This window comes from Xiphophorus hellerii, chromosome 5, assembly GCF_003331165.1.
Source record: "Xiphophorus hellerii strain 12219 chromosome 5, Xiphophorus_hellerii-4.1, whole genome shotgun sequence".
Lineage (NCBI taxonomy): Eukaryota > Metazoa > Chordata > Actinopteri > Cyprinodontiformes > Poeciliidae > Xiphophorus > Xiphophorus hellerii.
This window is the reverse complement of record NC_045676.1, coordinates 19,726,041-19,750,464: the sequence shown is the minus strand read 5'-3', so window position 1 is coordinate 19,750,464 and position 24,424 is coordinate 19,726,041. Positions and strand designations below refer to the sequence as shown.

General features: G+C 37.8%; 1 protein-coding gene across 1 annotated transcript; it reads left to right on the top strand.

Moving 5' to 3' along the window:
• The first annotated feature begins 701 nt into the window (after positions 1–701).
• Positions 702–22,905, top strand: chrnb3a (cholinergic receptor nicotinic beta 3 subunit a). The gene is made up of 8 exons (XM_032563655.1): positions 702–1,049; positions 14,509–14,660; positions 16,320–16,364; positions 18,020–18,129; positions 18,956–19,469; positions 20,678–20,868; positions 21,954–22,164; positions 22,346–22,905. Exons 1-8 carry the CDS (start codon positions 977–979, stop codon positions 22,478–22,480), a joined length of 1,431 nt encoding a protein of 476 aa, XP_032419546.1. The 5' UTR covers positions 702–976; the 3' UTR covers positions 22,481–22,905.
• Positions 22,906–24,424: the final 1,519 nt, after the last annotated feature.

The following is a 24,424-nucleotide window of genomic DNA, read 5'->3' as shown; positions in this document are numbered from 1 at the left end:
TCGTTTCCACCGGGGTTGGAGCATAAGGGATCTAAAACTGGTCAGAAGTGATGAGAACATAAAGGGAGCTAAATGCATGGCAATCATGAAAAACTGGTAAGACTGCACAGGATGAAATACAAAGGAATGGTTTAGATCCAACTGTAGAATGGAGATCGGCGATTGGCCAATAATTACATGTGAAGCCGATCTTTTTTCCTAATATGTACTTCAGCAAAGGTCTAACAATCAACAACTGTCCTCTTCTGCTCACCTGTGGGAGACATTTAAATGATTGACTGCCCCACCAGATCATGTTTGCACATTTGCGGTCACCAACCACCGTCACCAACTCTGTGACTTTCTTGCTTATTTTAAAAATGGTATCAAACAAAAAATTGGAATTGGCAGGTCAAGCTTTGTAAAGATCGAGAATCGGCCGGAAAACTACAATTGGTGCACCCCTATAATTTTGCATGATGTTCCCACAATGGGTCCAACACAATTTATCAAAGGAAACCAGGCAAAATAAAATAAAACGAAAGCTCACTGCGTAATAACTAATAAACCAGTTACTCAAAACTTTACTTTCAAAGTGATAGCATTAAATTTAGCTCCAACTTGTTTCATTTCTTTACATGTTGACGAAAGCAATCCCCCTTGGATGTGGGGCAGATCAGATGTGTCCTCCCTCCACACCCTGTGACTGGTCTGTCCCGCCTCCAGCCCGTCGGCTCGATCGGCTTCGGAGCTCCAAGCTGCCTGGACTCACGCAGAAGAAGCTGCAGAGAAGCACAGCGGCCAACGCAGAACGGAAGGGACGGACCAACACCAGCCGCGCTGCTCTGCACGGCAGGAAGGTGGGGCGCGCTGTGCAAAAGCCACCAACAAGCTGCCGTCCTTCATCATTTATCATTTAAAGCGGGATTCACCTGGGGGACCCACATGGCTGCCGAGGAGACGCGGAACGGCAGAACATTCTGATCCTTTGTTGAAGATGGGACAAAGCATGAAGTTTGCGACTGCGGTGCTGTGGTTCTCTTTGGCTCTTGGAGAGGCGGCTGCGCAAGGTGAGGAATCTGGGGAGCGCGTCTCGATGTAAACTGGTGATGGTGCGATATGACATTACAGCAGGCACGGTGCCGAAAGGGACTTGGAGTCGTTTTGTGCGACAACGAGCGCAAAACGTCACGTCAGTCTCATTATTAAGTCTAATTGGAGAGTCTTTAGCACGTTCTGTCCATTGCGCACTATGTAAGAACAGGGTTTACTACTTGGCGGTCGTTTGATAATTTTCAGAGGAAATTATACTTTATAATCGAGCGGGACAAACTGCTGGGGTCAGTGAACAGGAGCGCATTCATCATTTATTAAAGAGTGAGTGCGCAGCGCCCCCCTTGGGACGCGTGACACATGATGAGCTGTGAGGAGAACAGTACGGAAACAATAAAGTATATAATAAGCGCAGGAACTACGGAGGGAAATGAAATCCCTCATACAATAAAGAGATTCATCTCTCAAAAGCTTCGTTATGGAAAGTAAAGAGAGGCGGTTTTCTCTGCTTTAGGAAAGTGTGTGATAAACTAAACTGAGATAGATTTTATATATCTATTTTTAAATGTCATATAGAAAACTGCGAATAGGGATATGTCTTTGAGAAGATATTAATGTCCCTTGTCTTTTATTACCAGATATAAACTTTCTAAATAATTTAGGTTTAGTCTTGTTTTAGTCACTGTGCCTTGCTGTATTGAATTTACAGTCAATTTTATAATCAAATATAATATGTTGCTGCTCGTCTTTTCTGTTTGCCCTGGTGTTGACATTTTTTGCATTAGTCTAAGAGCGTCTAGCTACAGACTCTGTGGAGAATCTCGATTAGATGTGACCTCTATGTGTGTTCAAGAAGATCAAATCTCATTGGCTAATTTGGATTTGACTGAAATTCACCTGCCTTTAGTACATGTCACCTTTTGTCATTGTTTTCTTCTGTCGTTCCCAAAAACTATTCCTGAAATGAATAATGTTCAGCTGCATTAAGCCTGGCTGAACAGTGGATGTGCAGTCATAGAGTCATGGTAAAAAGTTTGGACACATCATAAACATTCAGTTCTTATTGCAAAAGGATGTTTACTGTTTTATTTATATCTGGGGAAAAAAACATGATTGAATGGAACCACCTTGTTTAAGTGTACTGACGATAACAACAAAGATCTTTATTTTAACTTAGAAAAAAATAGTACACCCTACCCATGGCCTAAATAACTTCAGTGAGATGCTTCCTGTTGCTAGTTTCCAACCTGTCACATCAGTCAGATAAAACTTAGTCTTAGCTCATAATGTAAAGACTTTTGATTCTCAACAGGTTCAGTCCTGCTTTCAGGAAGAATTTACTTAGATTGTCCAGCCTGGGCATATTGGCTGTTGAAAGTTGAAAAGTTCTTAACCTTAAGGCTGTTTTCTACAACATGGAATGATGAATTTTAAAATCTTCATTAAATCCCTAGCAGACCAATTTGTTCTGCAGTCATCTTTCTAAAGGCACCAGAAAGCTCTTTCAATCTTACCACAGTGTCTACTCTGATTTAAGCTGTCAGCAAGTTAAATGGGATTTAAACAGGGTCATCGTTAGAATCCTTAATTATGGTATAATCAATTGCTTCTTATACCAGGGTTTGATTTAGCCATGCTGGGCTACATTCAGGTGTTTCTTCAGCTTTAATGGTCTATTTATTTTAGATTTTTCTTAACAGTGTTTTTTAAAACTGATATAAAATATCCATATGTCTGTGCTATAAAACAGGCTTTCACAGATGTCATAATTTCTCCTGTATTGTTTTATATTCACTATTTTAGATTTAAGAAAATTTACTCCATTTGAAATATACATTTAAAATACAACATATCTTCATACTTAATTTGGGGATTTTCTGTATTTTGGGAAAAAATATCTTGAAATATAATTAGAGTTTCAGCATGTAAACTGGGTACTGTTGAAACAGCAGTACAGTCAAGTTCCAGTTGCAGCAAGCCTGATCAATTATTTTTATTTTTATTTTGTTATTTTTTGGACTGTTTACAGATCTATGAATAAAACCATAAAGATTCAAAAGCAAAAGATTTCTTGATTTTAGGCAAAGTCATTGCAAAATGGAGGCTCATTTATTAGGGTATTTATTGCTTTTTTAAGCCACTTAATTGTGACAAATAAACTGTGTAGACATACAAAGAAGCCTAAAATGTATGCATGTATTTTTGTTTTAAATCTTTGTGCAAATCCAGTAATAGTGTGTCATGCAGTTGTCTCACACTGATCCAAGCCTGGTGGTCAGTCACTCTGTGTGCAGTTATATTCAAAAAGGATTAAAACACAAACTGAACTATTTTTATATCTCCTGATGTATAAAATGAAAGCTGTTCTCTCTTACCTCTCTTGGAGGCACTTCCCGTTGTGTTTCCACTTGTAACAGATGTGGCAGTGTCAAGGTGATCATGGTACTGTGTCCCCACATGGGGTGTTTCAGATTGAGAAGCAGGCAGGGTGCACTTGTGCACGCTGGGCCTCTCCTGCATCTGTCGTTCAGCAACGAAGCCTCGTCCCTCACAGACACTCCCAAATCTCTGTTATACTCCTGCTGAGGGCTTTCATGCAGGAAGTGGATACAGACAGTCACGCTTTAATGCATCATAATTTTCCAACAGAGATTCAGCTTCCATCCCCCCAACCATCACAGTGCACATTGTAATCAATACCCTCCTTTATATCTCAGCCGTGCACACGCACACATTCCCTGCTATCTGCCTCGATCTAATGGAAAGAGCTGGCTCTTATAGAGGAATGCAGACCTGGGACTAATGGGACTACCTTGTTTTTGTTTACGAGGATCCTGAAACAAAGCTGCTTCCTATATTGCTGTATAGAAAGAAAAGTGTGTGAAAACCCAATTTTGGTTCTTTGCAAACTAAGTGTGAATCTGATGCAACTGGAAGAAACGCAGCCTGTATTTTTACTTTGCATGCTCCACACTGAACAGGAAGCAATATGATCTTGAAAACGGACGATAAAGGGTCCATGAATGTTTTACTTTTTCTTGAGGATTATTTTTGTTTTGTTCACATAAAGAGTAACTGGCAGAGATCCAGTTGTGGCTGTTAAAACAATGGAGTGTACTTAGACTTTTGAGCACAGATGTTTCATTTATATTTCTCTGTCACCTAATAGGTAATTACATTCATCTGAATAATTTTTGAACTTGGCAAACATTAGATTGTTTACTTCTGATATCAAAACTAAAATTTGTCATTTAAATTATCTTCATTGAGACACTTGCTGATTTTAATGTCTTGCTTAATCTGTGGGGAAATGTAAAGGAACACACATAAGGATCTCTGGGACTTACTGTATAATATGCATAAGTTCAATGCTGATCAAAAGTTTACATACATTTATCACTGGCATAAATTTACCTTTTGTGTTTAGTGACTTTACATCATTGTATTAAAAATAAAAAATTGACCAAGTTTCAGTCACCATCAGATGAGGGGAAATTGGATAAAATTACTGATGAGATATGGAGTAAAAAGTCATTTAGTTATTCAGAGTTTTTAAAATTAGTTAATTAATTATTCACACCTATATGACATTTTTGTCAAATGGAAATATTTGATACATTAATATAATTTTACATACAATCACACAGTTTGTTCAAGGGTAAGCTATTTTTTTAATGACCATACTTGGGATTTTGTTTCATTTTTATGCCTTCAGGATCTCAGAAACTCCACAATAAATTCTCAGTCATTCATTTAGATCTACTTTTTAATGTATGGATGTACTCAGGGGCGCAACTATATATTTTTGAGGTGGATGCGAACATCATCGTTTTAGGCTAGCTTAAGAAAAACTGAATATTTACAACTCTCTTGCTGATACACTGACATTTCTTACCTTCTGTCTTTCAACCACTTTGAAAAGCTTTTCTTCGTCTCTCCAACATCTTTATCCTTCCCCCTCTTCCGTTTTCTGTTTTGGGCCCCGGAGTTTTTTCTGCGCCCCATCTTTAGCTCCCTGTTGTTGAGGCATTACTACAAATTTAAAAGAAAGAAAACGCGCCTCAGCCGCTGCCCAAGCTGCCTGTATGAGACAGGAGAGCGGCTGGCAGGGAGGGGGCGCCTAATCAGTGCTGTTCCTCTGTTATTGATCATTTCATACACAAGCAGCTGTTAAGTACATAAAATGCTGACTATATAAAAAAAAAAATTCCCCACATCGTTTTTGCGCCCCTATGCGCCACCTTTTGCGCCACTGGCTACAACACCTGCAAGTTGTCGGGAGGTTCGGCGTGCAAGCCAGCATGTGGAGGGGTTTAAATAAATTAGAAGATTGTCTAAAAGTTTTATTTGAATACTTGAGTTAGAAAAAGTAAACTCATTTATATATTTGATTTATGTAATACGTTATTTTTATTATCTTGACAAAATGTTGAAGGGTACGCCACAAAGCTCTATATGCAAGTGTGTTAATGGAAAGTTGAGTGGAAGAAAGAAAGTGTGGTAGGACAATGTGCACATCTGTCTAGGACAATCACAGTTTTGTCAGGATTGTGAAACGAAGCCCAGTAAAGAATTTGGGAGAGATTCAGAAGGTGTAGACAACCACTGGAGTCTCAAGAGACATACAAAGTTAAATTCAATTTGAATTCAAGAATACATTATTGATCCTAAAATTAAGTAAAATATGGTTAAATATCATGTTATTCAAGGTTCTTCAAATGGTTGTTAGGAAGAATTTCTTGTAGCAGTCTGCATTACAGCAAACTTGATGAAGCCTCTGACTGAAGACACTTAGTCGTAAAGTAATCTGACAACATCATGAGCGTCATACTTGGGATATAAAGTTGCCCAGTTGCCTTTATAGATGAAAATACATTTTGACTTTAATTTGGGAATTAAGGTCCCAGAACCTAAAGGAAAAGTGTAGAGGCACAGAATCGACCGTGCTTGAAGTCCAGTGTGAAGTTTATTCCACAGTCAGAGAGGATTTGGACAGCAACGCCATCCGCTGTTCATGTCCACTTTGTTTTTATCAAATATAAAGTCAGCAAAGCCATCTACCAGGGAATTTACTGCACTGCTGTCAGCTTAGTCCACTTTATAATTCAACCAGGTCAAATTCATCCAAACCAGTTTTTGTCTGGTTTGGTCTAAATTCAGTTTAAATCAATTCAATTCATTTGAACAAAAAATACTTAGATTCAGATCCAGTCACAATTTTAGTTCATCACTGTTACAAACTGATTAGTGGATATAAATTAAGCCCATCTGATTGTTGATTTACCAACAATTTCTACATCTAAAGCACGGGGCGACTGTGGTGGAGAACAACTCCCTTTCAACAGGAAGAACAGCAGTATGAGCGTTGTGACTGTACTGTGATCGGCTGAGGGTTGAGAGGACAGAGCAGACAGAAGCACAGGTCCAGGATTACAGTCAGAGCCGTAGGCGTAGGAACCGGGGAGAACTGGAGGGGACATTATAGTACTCTAGACCGTTACTTGGTCTCTGACACTAACGACAATAAACGCAGGTAATATACTTGAAAACAAGGTAAAAACATTGTCCGTTAGAGTGGATGAAAAATGTTTAGATACTTAAATAGCACATTTTTACAAGAAAAATGTCTAGCATAAGCTAAAGCTAATGTTAGCCACAAAGTTTAAAGGAAGTAAAACTCACCTTCGTATCTGTGTAAAACGAGGCGAACATGTTAAAACCTTTCTCCAGCTTATTGTCGGGGCTTCGGATCGATGTTCATCATTAATTGTTACCTTGGACAAGCCCTGCAGACGCCCAGTGTAAAGAGCCTTTTTCAATAGATCGGAAAAGATTGAGCCGCTTTGCCCCGAACGCGGAAGCTGAGGTGCAAAGAGCCCAACAGTTCAGAGTTTCTCATAAATCCTCTATTGTCACTATTTAAATATCATATTCATTGTTCCAGGTAGGGGAAGCCATGCTTTGCTGCATTTTACAATGAACTTAAGTTTTATATCCAGACTATCAAAGACAGAAAATAGCTATTAAAACAATTGAACTCTGTACTGCTTTGAATGAACAGTTGGGAACCGAAGCCCCGTAGCTTTTTCTTCATCTTGAATATATTTATCTGTATTTGGTTTTTTTCTGGAGGCAGAACAAATGTTTCACTCTGTCGTTGTACAGTGTGTCTGTGAATAAAGTTTTTAAAAAAAACATCCCCCCCTCCCCCACACCCAACAGACTTCTTGTGGCTTTGATGTCATAGTGATGTCACTCATCCTGTCTATGACATCACTGGCGGCTGCCTTTGTATTCCCAGATTCCACAGAGAAATTCATTTGCAGTTTGAACCAGAGAGCAAAGATGGAAGAGGATAATTTTTTGTTGACAAAAATAAACAATTTACAGAAGAACCGCAGCAAGCTGCAGGAGGACAACCAAGAGCTTCAGAAAACCATAGAAAGTCTGAAGACTAAACTAGAGAGACTAAACAGAACGGACAAGACACACAACTGGCATGAGGAAAATTGCTTACTTCTAAAATCAAATGCATTTTACAAAAAACAAATCAGAAAAATTAATCTGGACCTGGAGGAAGAAAATGCAACTATATGCCAACTAAGATGTGATAATGAAGCCAAATTAAGAATTAAACATAAACTGGAAGAGGAACGGATAAAACAGAGAAACACTGCAGCGGACAAATTAAGAGCAAACACAGAAAAACTCGAGTGGCTAGAGAGAGAAAATGAGGAGTTAAATAAAGAGATTGTATCTCTGAAAATTAAAAATGACAGGATCGAATCCAGGCTGGCGGAAAAAAGCAAAGACGTCCAGCAAAGGGAAGAAACAGTCAGGGTAAATATCCAGGAAGAGGAACTTTCAGTATGTCAGAAAGTAGGGAGAATTTTTATGCATGTGTACGATTCAACGTTGGCGTATTGGGTGCCACCCTCGGTTTTTTTTTAACAGTAAAGGATATTTTGGGTTGCTGGAAACAGGATGTTTGTGGGATAGTGATGCGTTTAAATTAATTACAAATATAAATACTCTTGTTTGCTTTTGGAATTTGTGCCTAGTGAGAGATGCTTGCAGGAAGACATCTAAACGGGTCAAACTGGAAGCTGACACCAGATGGTCTGCAGCAAGAGTGATGACTGACGGATGATTAAGGGTTGAAGTTTATGAACCAGAAACAGAGGAACTGTACATGAGACAGGGATGCACAAGACACCTCCTTGTTCTGTGGGTTCATCAGTTCCTGCACCGTTTCTACAGAAGGAAATAAACAAGAACTCTGAATTTTGCATTCTACATTACGGCAGCTTGCAGGTGCAACACACCTGTGACTCAAGAGAACAGAAGAAGCAGCTGCTATGTGATTAACTCAAGATAACCAAATACAGGGGTCTCAAACTCCAGGCCTCGAGGGCCGCAGTCCTGCAGTTTTTAGATGTGCCACAGGTACAAAACACTGGATTGAAATGACTTAATGACCTCCTCCTTGTGTAGATCAGTTTTCCAGAGCCTTAATGACCTAATTATTCTGTTCAGGTGTGAAGCAGCAGAGGCACATCTAAAAGTTGCAGGACTGCGGCCCTCGAGGACTGGAGTTTGAGACCCCTGAATAGGCTCTGTAACTAGGACCGCCCTAAGGAAATAAAAAGAAATTCTCTCGGAGGAGCTGTTTTAGAGCGGGTAGATTGTAACTAAAGCACGCTGCTGTCCGTTCTCCTTGCAAGTAAATCTAAAACTCACTTGTCTCTCTTCTTTTTCAGTTTGAGAATGCTTAGGTAGATGAACCTGACATTAATTTGGTCCTTCGAAGCCGGATCCCAAGATCCTGAAGGAATCCAGCGGGTGAGACCGAATCCAGAAGGACCGTGTGCATTGCTAAACTCTTCAGAATGAGTTTAGATCCTTTTCCGGGACTGGTATTTGGTTTACCAGCTGGAATCTGACGCTTGACGGGACTCCGTTTACTGAGAGTAAATTCTCTTTTAAAAGAAAAGCGTGAATGAGTTGATGGCGTTCGTGTTAAAAGAAATCCTGTGTAAGAAACGCTGTGAATCCTGGGCTCTAACAGCTGAAACTAAACGGCTTTAACTTTATGCTGTTGTGGTGATAATTGGATGGCGGAGTCCAGCGAGCAGCCGCTTAAATCCGTCTTAAAAGTTTCATTCCGTAAAAAACAGGGCGGCGGAGTCCTGCGTGAAGACGCTTCAGCTCCGGAACTGAAGTGTGATTGGAGGTATAAACACCTTTAGGTATTTTATCTCATTTAAAGTAGCGGGTTTGGAAGGAGCAAACCAATTGTGGATGCAGAGGCAAGAATCCTCCACTCGTAAGAGTCCAAGAAAGGATTACCACAATTGGTATTTTTAATTGTTACCCACTATAAAAAAGAAACCAGTTTTTAGAACAGCCTAGGTGTTGACAAACTGGTCTAAATTGTTTAAAATGGGTAAAAATAGCAGGAAGTGGATAGAAGTGTTTCAATATGTGTTCGTTTAATTTCTTTTATAAATGAATTCATTTAAATTGTCCGGAATGGTAGAAAAATAACTGCAGTACTGGAGAATACACAGCAGATAGCGGCATAGCAAACTCGCCATTAACAACCATTGAACAAATTACTGCTTTATATTTCAACAGTAAATGTAAATCAAAAGATTAACAGCAGTGAAAATATTGGGAGTGTGTTGAAGGGCAGGACCCTGATAAAATACAAAATATCTGAATAAATGGATAGTAAAGTACAGGTTAAAAGGTTAATTAAATACTAAAATAGAACTAGAACTATAGGATAAAATAAAAAACTAAAGAAAGAGCCAAGAAATTAAGGAAACAGAAGATTGTGATAACAGTGTGTTGGCAAATAAATAGATGACTAAATGAAACACTAACTAAATAAATACAGGAATAAGTAGATGAATATAATAAATAAAAAAATATCTAAAAACTGGAACAAAAGTCATAAAGGAAAACAAGTAACAGACAGGAATGTGAAACACAAGAAAGGGGAATATGAAAGTGTTTTTAAGAAGGAAAAGGATGAGGAAACTTTAAACAGTTAAAGTTTCATAGAAAGAAAAATAATGATGAAAACTACTAGCTCATGGTTTGCAGGAATTAACAAACTGAGTAGTAGGTTTGGTAAGTAGGCACATGTGGTGATTTAGAAATAAGGAGAAAGGCAAGGAGCAAGTGAGTTAAAGTAAGAGAATGGAAAGATGATTTGAAAAAATATCAAATTAAAATGATCGTTGTGTTCAAAGTTGCTCTCATAGCAGTTTGGAAGAACTTAATAACTGGAAATAGAAAATAGATCTTACAGAGAAACAGCTAAAATGCTTTGCATGGTCCAAAGGATGTTTATAAAAATCTGAGTAATAATTATGTAGAATTATAAGAATTTAAATATTAGATAAGAATGTTAATTTTTCTTTGCGCAGATTAAAAAAAACAACAAGCTGCAGCTGATTCTGGACATCTTAACATTCTTTTAATAATGAACAAAACTTTATTAAGATAGAGACATATTAAATCTACAGGACTTACTTTTAATTGATTCAGTGAAACTAAAACTAACTCTCTTATTAAATAGTAATTGATCAAACAGAGGAACACATAGCCTTCATGGATTTCAAATGCACCATTAGCTCTGCTCCTAAAACCTTTATTTTTATTGCCAATATAAAACAAAAACAAATGTTTGCAGTCCAGTTTAAAGAATCCAAAACAGATTACAGTTTCTCTGGCTACAAGATCAATGTACCAATGGGCTCTTTGCACCTGCTGCGCTGACGTCACATCCTCATTCATCCGACACATTATCAGAGTCAAACTGTGTTTGCTGCAGCCAGGGCCGCAACTACATATTTTTGAGGTGGATGCGAACATCATCATTGTAGGCTAGCTTAAGCTAACCTGAATATTTACAACTCTCTTGTTGATACACTGACATTTCTTACCTTCTGTCTTTCAACCACTTTGAAAAGCTTTTCTTCGTCTCTCCAACATCTTTATCCTTCCCCCTCTTCCGTTTTCTGTTTTGGGTCCCGGAGTTTTTTCTGCGCCCCATCTTTAGCTCCCTGTTGTTGAGGCATTACTACAAATTTAAAAGAAAACAAAACGCGCCTCAGCCGCTGCCCAAGCTGCCTGTATGGGAGGGGGGCGCCTAATCAGTGCTGTTCCTCTGTTATTGGTCATTTCATACACAAATAGCTGTTAAGTACATAAAATGCTGACTATATAAAAAAAATTCCCCACATCGTTTTTGCGCCCCCTCTAGTGCAGCGCCCCTATGCATTGCATACACTGCATAGCCACCTTTTGCGCCACTGGATGTACTGTATGTAAACCTCTGACTGGAACTATTTGCACATTTTTCATTCTCTTTGTTATAAAGTCCTTAAACCCAAAGTTTGCTCCCATGTATGTAGTCACAGTTCATATTACGGCCATATGTTGTTGTGGACAATATAGATTGAACCCACCAACAAATCTACCCATTCATGCCTTATTCAACAACAGTTGTATTTAAAAAAAGCCCCATTTGGAGAATTCATTTATTCCACTTTAAAATAATTGTAATAATTTTTTCAAGATAACTTCTGAGCAGCTGTTGAAAAGCTTCCTTTTCTTTAGAACAGATTTCTCTCATTCACTTTGCATAATGTTCAGAACAACAGACATCTGCATGCAGCTGGTTGTCTTAGGTAAAAGCTTGAAAGTCTGGTAATCATGTTAATGAGTTTAATGATCTGATATGTTGCTGATTATATTTCTAATTAACCTACCGCTGCTTTGAGTGCCGTTTGTCTGTTCGTTTGTCTGCAGCACTTCAAATTCCGCTTTGTCAAAAGAGGTCTTTAAAATTTGTCAAGTTTGATATTGTCAGAATTTTAGTCTGAATATATGACAGACTGTGTCATAAAGAAACCTGGGGGAGGGGATTCAATATGTCATTGACACCTTTATCCGCTATAAGATATATGGAAAGCAGACCTAAATCACTGAATCCCTCTGCTCGACAGATTGATGGAGCCATTCAGGTTTTATACCTCCTGTCTGAGATTAGGCTTCAGAGCTCAGTGGTTTGCCCAAAGACACCTTGGTCCCAGCACCTGAGCCCCTAATGCTTTTTTTTTTTTTTCTGCTGAAGGATTTGGCTCATAAAGTGAAAAAAAAGTGTGTTGTGTTCAAATGCAATGATAGAGGAATTACTATCAGTTTTGCTGTCTGTTCTCCTTCCTCTTGCCCCAGTTAATGTTTCTTTCAGCTTCTTTCCTTCCCCATCTTCCTGTTTCTCTCCGATGCTGGAGGGAATTGCTCTAGGTCAGTCTGTCTCACCCTCCCCCTCCCTTATCAGCTCTCACCACTCCTCTGATGCATTGCCCTTATTTGAAAGGCTGTTGAATTAAAGTTCCCCTCGTCTCTGTTGCAGCGCTGCACTACAGGCTGTGCCAAACATCACTTTCTTATGTGGACAAATGCCCCAAGCTTCCAGCTCATAAAGCCGCTGCGTTAGCATTGAATGCTCTTGTGTGTGGCTCATGGTCAAATGCCAGATACTGCTCCGAGCGACCAGCGAATGGCACTGCCATTTTCATCTGAATTCTGCGTAATGAGATTTTTTTTGTTTTGTTTCACTATTAAACTATCTGCCAGGTCTCTGTAAGTAAAAACATAAAACACTTTATGAATTATTCATTAAAAAAAAAACATTAAGTGAAAAATTGCAGATAAATGGTGTCCTCAGTTTCCATTTGATACCTACATATTTTACCTATTTTCAGCTGATCAGTGAAGTTGCCCTAGGCAGAATTACAGAATGCTTCATTATATTTATGCATGATGCTCTCTGTTAGTGCCCACCTCTGGGATCTGAACTCTCGCAGCTGTTTGCAAATGAATGGTGGCCAGTGAAGCGAGAGCTCTGCGGCTTCCGTGCTCGTCTTCCCAACAGTGCGCGGGTGTCACTTTTTACTCTGACAGTCATGTCTTGTGGCTGACTGCACCGAATGCTCTGAGCTCTTTTTATCTCCCCTGGCGACGGATCTGTCTGAGGTGATTGTGTCAGCGTGATCATTTTGCCGCTCTCGGGAACTTGGACACATCCGTTTGGCCATGAACAGCCATGAGTCTGATGTTGATTGTTGATGTGTGTGCGGGTGCATGGGGGCGTGTGTGTGTGTCTATGTGTTGCCAGGCTCATTCTAAGGACATGACCTCATATCCTCCCACTTACTTGTGAAGGCGAATAAAGAGTTTGGTTATGTTAATTTAATGTTTGCTGCTCTTCCATCACTCATGTTGTTTTGCAAAAGTTCAGTTTGGCCTTTTCCTGGCAATGGGGATCTTCTGCTACATGTTTTGCTGTGTCTCCTTCATGGCTTGTGGCAAAATGCACACAAGCCTTCTTTCAGCTGCGGCCTGATGTCAACCACTATTCTATGAAGGCCAAATTTGTGGAGTGAACGACTTGTAGTTTTGCTGTCAACAGGTTCGAGCTCCTCCTTTTTAATGCCAAGCCTCTTGGCTACTTCCCCAGAAACTTCTGTTTCACTTTCTCCCAAACTTGTCAGGTGTATTCATTGGTCTTCATGATGCTGTTTGTTTTTAAATCTTCTGTAACAAACCTTAAAGATCTTCAGTCACTAGAGGTCAGGTGAGGAAATGAAGCCATGTCATTATCGTTATTACCTAATGGAGAATTGTCCTGCTTAAAAAAACATGGAAGATGGAGACTGTTTTCTTTACCACTTTTTAAAGGAAGTGTCTTCTAAAATCCAGCAGTACATTTGAGAGTTGACTTTGAGCCTATCTTCTACCTGAGAAGTCCCTTCTCGCTCATTGTTGATAATACCATCACATACCAAACCTGGCATCTCAGTTGAACTGCAGCTTTGAGCCCATTACTGATCCGGCTATCCATGTGGTCTGTCAAGACGGGCCATAAGACCTTTAAAAGATCTGACTTCAGATACTTCTCGATCTTGTCTTGAAGTTACAACTTATTTGTTCAGTGGTGATTGGGTTTCAGCCAACCTTACTTTGTCGATGACTCTGAGCACTAAACACTTTGTTTCTTCTGGGCATTCCTGTTCTGAATACAACAACGCTGGAGAAGAAGAGGTTTCTGGTTGCATCGTGTTAGGGCTAGGGTTAGGGTTATGTTGAAATACATAACTGGAGATTAATTGCTAAAAATGGAAGAAGAATCAATCTCCAGTTATGTTGTTCAACGCATTTCTATTAAATGCGTTGAAAGTTTAGACAAAACTTTTGACAATTCAGTGTTCATATTTACACCTCTAGTTTTAAGGCGCACACTCTATTTTTAGCAGTCAATACCAAAATTGTTTTGAAATGCAAAAACCCAGCTGATTCTGACACAGCTTTGACATAATTTAAATCAAGAAATATGTAATAAGTTAAGCATAATCACATTTCTTGTTTTCCTCTGTTCATCTTTCTCGTCTTTTACAGCCCAGGAGGACTTTGTGTCTCTGGCTGAGATGGAAGATTCCCTGCTAAGAAATCTCTTCAAAGGTTATCAGAAGTGGGTGCGGCCCGTCGGTCATGCCAATGACACCATCACTGTACGCTTTGGACTGAAGATCTCGCAGCTGGTTGATGTGGTGAGGACTTGGCATTTAAAATCAATTCCAGGTTTTATTCACATCGGACAGTGCGAGGCATTTAACTTTTATGAAGATATATTGCCCTGTCCAAGCAATATAAATTTTATTACTCTATGGAGAGCCTTTGGTCCAGCAATCAGTATTTCTAGGCTACTTTGAACAGACTTAAAAAAAAATAAATACAGACCACTAATGATGGCTGTGATCTCAGTTTGCGATCAGCTGCTGGGTGACACTAGAAGACCCTCAGGAAGATTAATTGAACTCTGGAGACATTCTGTTCTTATGTGACGCTGCAGCAACATTAACTTACTGGTAGATTCAGCAGATGAAAATATTTCTGACACTTCTACCATAATAAAAATAAATAAATTCAATGAGCATCCAGACACGTCAGGTCCAACTTGAAAACAGGACTTAAGAGCTTCTGAAGTTAAATGTTAAAGCATCCAGGATCTTCTTAAGCAGTCCGTGGACAATCTGAAGTCAAATCATTATTTCAGAGCAACTGGTAGCAAAAGAAAACATCGCCATGGATGTCCTAAATTTTTAATATCACACTGTTAATATTTTCTTTGTTAAATTTATCAGTGTCAGTGTTGTATTTAACTCTAAATCTGCAGTTGGTTCATGTCTTTCTTTTATCTTTGAACAAATGAAACAACTTACTGACGAAGATAAATGGAAAAACAACTGGACCAAGTACTGAACATTTTCCAGTTTCTTTTATGCCATGATCCTTTATCAGATCCAGATTTGAACTCCTTTCTCATTTATTTTGTCAAAACATAGTTACATTATAGTTTTGGTAGATGGCAGAGGAGGAACACAATGTTTACACTTGCTATGTAAAGTAACTCAGGCTGTGGATAAAATTAGAAACTACGCAAACCACATCCTAAAATGTTGTATTCCCACTAAAAACTGTTTTTGTCAGTGCAATTTAGGCAAATTAAATTTATTCAGACAACTTTATTTCACTACAATAATAAAGTTGCAGTGAAATAACTGCAACTTTATTTCACTGCAACTGCAACTGAGTGAAATAAAGTTCACTCAGTTGCAGATTGGAGAACAAAAATGTAAACAGACCACAATCAAATCCAAGTTCAATTTAATTTGTTTTTCATCTTGATTTATTGCCACTTCAATTCAAGTTTAATCAAATTCAAAGGCAACCTCAAATGGAAAAAGCCTCGGGAATGCCAAGCCTGTCTTAACAAGCTGCAGGGTGGGAGACTAACAAAGAGAGACAAACAGAATCTAAAGCACAGAGCCAGACATACTGGCTTTCAGAAATGTAATTGAAAAAAGAAAAACACAAATTTAATCTGTAATTGCATTGATAGTAAAAGAAAGTAAGACTACAGTTGTCTCTTAAGATTATGAAAATGTTTGTCTGAAGGCATGTCAAGTGCATTGTGATCTTCATGTCACACATAAATAGATCGCTTGGTAGATATTTACTGTACTTTCTGAGGTTAAAGCAAAACAAGAACATAAATTAGTCACTTCTAGGCTTATTAGCGCCTTCAATAAACTTCACTTTATTCCAGCTTCTAGATTGCTCCTCATTAGCCTCTCTTATCGTCTTCAGTAAGCAGCTTTATTAATCTCTAACTGGGCTCTTTTTTTCTTTTCTTTTTTTTCTTGCAGGACGAAAAGAACCAGCTGATGACTACAAATGTGTGGCTCTGGCAGGTGATGATGAGAACTTGATTGACTTTTTTCAGTAATATGATTGAAATCGATAAGCTAGGTCTTTAATTCCATCTATTTGTTTTTTTTAGCTGAACTGAATATGGTGATTATGATAATAGTACAACAAGTTACTGACCCTACAGTGAATTATAAGCATGGGGATTCACCTGTACAACTCCTGCTGGAATGTTTAGTTCACATTACCAGGACGTAAATTATGCCATGACAGAAATGACCAATCATCATAGAGGAAGGTGTTACTTGCTAAGCAACATTTCACAGCGGATCTGTAGCTTATTATCAAGCACTGATTCAGTGAGTTTGATTATTGCTAGAACTCCTCACACATAGAGCCAAAGTCATGTTTACCACATGGGCTAATCTGGAGCACCTTCTGTATTATGATGCCCAAACTCTATTTCTCTATTAAGACTGTGCATGCTTTCTATTCTTTACGACTGCTTTTAGAAAGAGTCCAAATTTGGTTTGGCGAAACTAAAGGTAGCCTCCAGCTAAAGGAATAGAGAATATCAAAGGAAATTTTGGGCTTCACCCAATGTGAGATTGACAGCAAACACACCTTGATCTTCCTAATCTCAACACAAGCAGTGAGCACCAACTCCCCACTGACTGTCTTTGCCACTAAGAAAATAATATTCAACAATTCTCCTTTTAAACTCAAGAAAAAAGGGGTCACAACTATTTGTGGTGTAAACACAACTCTTAATTTAGTTTCTGATTTGAAGCAGTCGAATCAAAAGGCATGTTGCTTACTTCTGCTTGAAAGGAAACAAAACTGTATTGTTAACATCATTTAGATGACCTCAGACACATGCATGCTAATTTGATTGACTGTGGTGGAAGGTCTAAGTAGGAAGCTCAAGCGTGGTGCATGGAGCATTTTAAGGGTACATCAAGGGTCAATCTTAACAAAAAAAATCTTCAGTCTTCATTTACAATTAATGTAATGTATGACCACAAGTACGGTAAACAGTCTACTCTTTTTTTACTCTCCAGCCTGTTATTTTTTCCCCTTTAAATAGAAACTCCTTGGCATAAATGGTCCATGTCACATAACGTAAACACATGTATCTTCAGTCATTTGTGAATATTTATATGTTCTCACTTAGAGGTCAAAAAATACATACAGTGTATATTAGAGCTTAGTTTCACATACATATAATTGCTAATCCAACTCAGCTTTTGCGTTCCCTAGCACTTTAATTAAAATCATGCTCTCCTTGTAAACATAATTTGTATTTATTGCTTCATATTTCAACAGAAATCAAATGCCCAATTTGGGAGGGTCTATAAATGATGGGTGCGCTGTCACCTGAATGACAGTTTTCATCCACATAGTGGAGAATTTATGACAATTTGACAAGTAATTATTTTTAACCACAGACAACAAATGAACTTGAGCATTTGCCAGTTTTATGTTTTTGCCCCAAGCTAAGACAGTAAATTTGATTCTTTTTTTTTTCTTTTTTGCAATTATTCTTGCCAGTGAAAATATAATTAGATTTTTATTGGGGGTTTTTTCAATTGCTGGAATGAAAATCCAAAAACTCAATTTAAATTTGTCCTCCATTGACTCCTTTCACTGAAGTGGTCTGAATGTGACATATTGATCATTGCATTGTGTATTTCAATAGGAGTGGACTGATGTGAAGCTGAGGTGGAACCCGGAGGACTATGGGGGCATTACGTCGATCAGAGTCCCTTCAGAGACTATATGGCTACCTGACATTGTTCTCTATGAAAAGTAAGTTCTACTGGATTCTGCACAATTGCAAGATTAAAGCGTTAGAGCATTAGAGTTTGATTTGATCCTCCTGGGCATGGGTTGATGTGAAGGTATATCCAGATTTTTAAAGTGTTATTTATTCAGTCGTGCTATTTATACGGCTTTCGGTCTTTTTAATGGGAGGCCAGAGGAATTGACTTAAGTTTACGTTGGCTGTGTGGAGCAGAGAGGGATAGAGTGAGATGAATAATGTTGGCCCCTACTTTCCTTCCTCCCCCTCATTGCTGCACACTGCCTGCCAGCTTGCTGACCAAAGGCCACTACGCCTTTTGCTTACTTTAAAAAAGAAAAGTTTGACTGTTTAGAAAAATTTCTGGAAATGAAAAATAAGGATATTCAGTGTTTGGAACATAAAAGGGCATCACCAATCACTTTTATTAAAGAAACTCTGTTTTGAAAGCATGAGTAGGCCAACTAAGAGCATCATGTTTGCAGACCCCATTCACTTAAGTAAATAGCAGGTCTAATTAAACTACTTCACGGATGTTTTTTCCCAGTTCTCAATAGCTTGGGTCTAACTTTCAGAATATATATATATATATATATATATATATATATATATATATATGATGCTTGCAATATGTGTGAAATGTATGAATATTTTTAAATTTGAAGCAAAGTGCTGAGGTCATATTGCATATGTTTGTTTTACATTTTTGTCTCAGCGCAATTATATCGTGAGTCCATAGGATTTTATCTCTCGGTTAGCAGACAAAAGCTCATTCAGACCTATGCATAATCAATGCAATTGAAACAATTATGTCTATTTTTCCTATTCTCCAAGTGCTGACGGTCGTTTTGAAGGTTCCTTGATGACTAAAGCCATCGTGCGCTGGGATGGCACTATAACATGGACTCCCCCTGCCAGTTATAAATCGTCCTGCACCATGGATGTCACCTTCTTCCCCTTTGACCGGCAGAACTGCTCCATGAAATTCGGCTCATGGACCTACGATGGGCACATGGTGGACCTGGTCCTGGTGGACCACCATGTCGATCGCAAAGACTTCTTTGACAATGGCGAATGGGAGATCCTCAATGCCACAGGAATGAAAGGAAGCAGGAGGGATGGAGTGTACTGGTACCCATTCATCACCTACTCCTTCATCCTCAAGAGGCTGCCCCTGTTCTACACTCTCTTCCTCATCATCCCGTGCCTCGGCCTGTCCTTTCTAACTGTGCTGGTCTTCTATTTGCCATCAGATGAGGGAGAAAAGCTGTCCCTTTCCACATCAGTGCTGGTGTCACTCACTGTATTCCTTTTGGTCATAGAAGAAATCATCCCTTCATCTTCAAAGGTTTGTACAGGAAACTATTCTCTCATTTTCTACAGTTTGAAATTTAGCATGCCTTTTTGGTTGCTCAGTACTGCTGCTTGTCTAAAAATGCTGAACTCCCTTATTAAGTAAACAGATCATAGCAAAAGACAACTTCTCTCCTCTCTTCCAACAATCCAAATAAGGGGAAACACAACCATTGGCATTATTGTGTTTTTAAAGCTGCAGTATTTTTTCCTGAAGGCTTGAAAGGGAGAGATGAGATAGAAATGTTAAGTTGGTATGTTTTCAATAAATAAAACTTTTGTCATTTCCTTTGAAAGTTGCTATTTAAATGGGATAATTAGTTGTTTTTTTTACATTATATTATATTATATACAGTATACTATTAATTATAAAACAGTGTGATCATACATTCAATTAACAAAACCAAATAATGTTTCAAACTTCCTAATGAAAAGATTTTTTTTAATTGTGTTTTTTTTTTTTTTCACAGATAGAGTTAAGATCACAAACTGCACATTTTGTTTTACAATTTTTAAATCTATGTAGAATTATTAGTTCAGGTTTGACAAAAATATGTGTTTTGCTTTACATGTTAGTCTTGAGCTACCAAGAAAACACTGAATGAGCTCTAAAAACTATTTTTTCTGTGTGCATGTTTCCAAAATAGAATGAGTTTCAGCAGTCTTTGCATTTGGAGGTAGAAATGATCAAACTGAGTAAAATAAATATGTGTGAACTCCACAATCTGAAAAGGAGATATGTTCACTTTTTTAAAAAAATTGATAGATGTTTGAAAGATGTGAAGAATAAACAAAACTTGCTCTAATAAAAAGCTCGCTCCACGTCATTATTCTGACTGCAGATTTAGGCGAGTAAAGGATCTTTTTTTAGTCTTGTTTGCAAATTCTTGCTAAACAGAACATCTTAGATGAAAACCATTTTCTTTTGACTTTCTAATTTTAAAGAGTGACTGAAGGAAACAGGCCTCTATGTCACACCTCACTTAAAACCCGGGGAAACACAAAGTCATGAATTATAATTAGAAGTTCCTAGACGATCTTTTAAAACGTAAAGCATAAACTATAAATTGAATAACAAATAATAGTAATAGTAATAGTAAATAATAATAATTTACTGCTCCTAATTCTCTGGACGGTTTGGCATGTGTAAACATAGTTATTTATTTATGTTTGAACCAATTTTACATTTTTGTGCTTTAACAGGTGATCCCTCTTATTGGAGAGTACCTCCTCTTCATCATGATCTTCGTCACCTTTTCAATCATTGTTACAGTTTTCGTGATTAATGTTCACCATCGCTCCTCTGCCACCTACCACCCTATGGCCCCCTGGGTAAAGAGCCTGTTTCTTCAGAGACTGCCCAAGCTGCTCTGTATGAGGGGCCACACTGATAGGTAAACTTAAATAAACTGCACTTCTTTTCTCTTTTTGTCTTGGCATTTTCACTAAATAGTAAAATAATTTTCTGAACATGGCATTGTAGTCCAGAAATGTCAATGGCAGACTTTTTGTTACTACATAAATCAAGAGAAATTCTTACAGTTGATGTGAATTATAAAAAAATAAATTAAAAAAACTGGATTGGGTAAAGGTAGTTCTCCCAGACAAGAGTTATTTTTTCTATTAGCGGGATTCCTACACAGTGTGAAAAAAATGTAGGAAAATATGGAATTAATTTATCATTTTTCAGGTCCAGTTAAGTATGGAAAAAAAACAAAATGGTTTAGGGTATTGGAAAATATTTGCATTTCCTCTCTATGTTCCCTAATTTCATTATTAAAAAATGTCTGAACAATAAAATACTTTAATATAATCGACATGTTAAAGTACTTGAAAAAGTGATTTATGAATTACAATAATCATCTTTCAATTACAACTTCTCAACTTGATTTTTTTTTTGTTAAAACTATTGATCAAATAGTTTTTACAGAACATCAACCTAGTAATGTGTGTTTTTTTAAAGTATGTTTAGTTTTTTTAATATTCTGTGATAATAATTTTGGTAGAATAAAACAAACTGAAATTGTAGATGTATTTTAGACTTAGTACAAGAGAGAACCCCAACACTCCTTTAAAAATAAAAAGGACAATTTCCCTGCCTTTCTGGCATCTTCAATGTCTTACATCTGAGTTTTAGACTAAACTTATGAGTGTTTTTTTAACAGGTTCTGGTTTAGACATTAAACAAAGTGCAAAAACAAAATAAAGTTATCATATATGAAAATACAAAGAAAAGTTCTCCTTTACAAAAATACTGAATCTAAAGCCAACCTCAACATGATGCCATTTCCTGACAAGTAGAACATAGGGAAAATAAAATTGAAATACTTAACTTTTTATCTATAAATGTGCTTGAAAAGTCACAGCTTTTGAAATAAAAACAAAATAAAAATCCCTCGTTAGTCTCGTTTCGCAGCAATAGCGTAGGTTCTCTAAACCCACTAAATTAATGCCTATAGTTGTTGCCATTCCCCCTCAGATATCACTTCCCAGACATCGAGATGCGAAGCCCGGATCTGAAGTCCCGCAGAGGCGCAGGGAGGAGGGCTGTTCCCGGTGGCAACCAGCAGAGAGGAGCCTTCGGAGGGAAGGAGGATGAGAACCAAGCGTGGTTGGCAATGCTGGAGAAAGCTACAAGCTCTGTTCGCTACATCAGCCGTCACATCAGGAAGGAGCACTTCATACGAGAGGTGCGGAGGCAGGCAGACAGCAGGGAATGTGGCTCCACGCATTAAAAAGAAGCTACATTTGAGCTTCAACCTCCTGTCTAAATAGTTGCAAAGTCCAGACTGAGTGTTGTTTATCTAAGGAAATATGATGCTTGGGAACTAAATTATATGTCTATTTCTTCGTGTGTGTTTGTGTCTGCAGGTTGTTCAGGACTGGAAATTCGTGGCTCAGGTGTTGGACAGGATTTTCCTGTGGGCCTTCCTCACAGTGTCAATCCTGGGAACTATTTTAATCTTTACTCCTGCTCTGCAGATGTACCTCAGCACACCTTCGTAAACTCAACCTCATAAAAAAAAAACATTCTCTTGTCAGGTTCTATGATTTATTCAAAAACTTATTACGGTGTATTCCTATTGTATAAAAAAAACCCCAACAACCTCAGGCTCAAAGCTTCTCATTCTTAACAGTACGGTTTGCAGCCTCAAATTACACCTGGGGACTGTAATGTCAGTCAACCTGCCCTTTATTCCAAGCTGCATGTTCAGGGGTGTAAAGAAGTAAGAGCAATAAACAGGTCAAATTAGTGTGAATGAGTTAAGCATCTGTATTTATATGACTGTAATGTTGCCATTGTAAATGCAATAAAATGCACAAATATCACTTCATTTTATTTCTTACATTCACTTTGTTGACAACCCATTTGTATCGGTCTGTATGTTCTGCGCAATGATCGGATTAAAATAAAGCTGGAATCTGTTTTACTTCTCTTCTGAGACCCATTTGATTACAACAGCAAAAGTTCTTAGTGATACTGACCGAATCATATGAACGTATACAGTCAGACTGAAACAGCAGAGATCTTAGACTGGAATACTTCTCTGTTTTGCTGTTTTTTGTTAAAAGAATACTGACATCCTTCATTGTTTTTGTTTTTTGATGAGTACTGAAAAGGAGAAGGATAGATTTGGACACGTAAACGTTGCAATAAAAGCTGGTTCATTTAATCTCCTACAATTCACAAAGTGAAGTCATTCCTCCGTTTCAGAGATTGTGAAAGAGCAATTCCTGCCTTCATTATATGAACCTCACTATTATAATAGTCTATATTGAGGTGTCATGTTTTCTTTTTTTTTTTTTTGGTAAACTGATTGTAGTTTATTCAAAACTGCAGAACGGCTACTAACTGATACGCACAGCTCAGTCTTAAAAATGATTTTAGGATTTTATCCCTGATTAAGGCTTCAGATCAGCTATCACCCTGGGTCGTCTTTGATCTTCTTTGTGTTCACACTCTTTCAAGATCACAGTTCAGTGAAGAGAGGCTGTCTGTTCTGAAGTTAAGGTTAAAACCCAGGGGAGACTGGTCCTTTGCTGCCGCTGCAAAACTATGGAACAAATTACCCTTTCACATCAAGACCTCTCCAACATCAGACACTTTCAAATTCCCCTTAAAAGCAAATATTTGCCTTTGGTGCCTTTTAAATCAGAATGAATTCCACCACATTTTAATGGTGCTAATTTTAATTTAGATTATTCTATTGTATTAATACATACACTTCCAGTAGTACTCTCTTCCATATGGCAAGCGACTGTGACTTGAGTGTTGCAAAAACTGGTCTCAAAAACTGACTGCATATCCTTTTCAATTTTTCACCCTAGATCACAGCTGGGCAACCACCCTTAACAAAAAACATCATAGGAAACCAGTGAGCTGCTGGTAATTCTTGGGTTTTCGTACTTGGTATTCTTTGTTTATTTGTATTCATTCTTCCTCAGTTGAGTAGCATGCAGGTTGAAATTATTTGTGTTTTTATTTAAGTCTGTTAGTTGTTTGCCTTTATGTTAAGCTTTTTTTCTGGTAATCTATAGTAAGTAATAATGTTTTTTCAAAAATTAATTTGATTATTTCTTCATTATCACTTTAATTTTTTTTCATCATCATGTCAATTTATGTTTTTAAATTAATTTTAAATACAGAGTACACAGAACTCTCCACATTTTGTTAGTTTAATGTATGCAGTAAATTGTTAACTTTTCAGATTGAGAATTTGTGACAATGGTTAATTTTTGAGTGAAAAAATATCGTCATGTAGTTTTAAGTTCATTGTAGTTCACAAGGTTCAGCACAGTTTGTGGGCGAGGGGCTGAAAGTGCACCAGTCACCTGCAATGACACATCATAACCACTAGATGGGAGCAAAGATTTGTCATTTTATTTCAAGTGAGAGCTCTTGTGGTTAAAAACTGCCTTCCATGAAGATGGAGGGAAAATCCAATATTG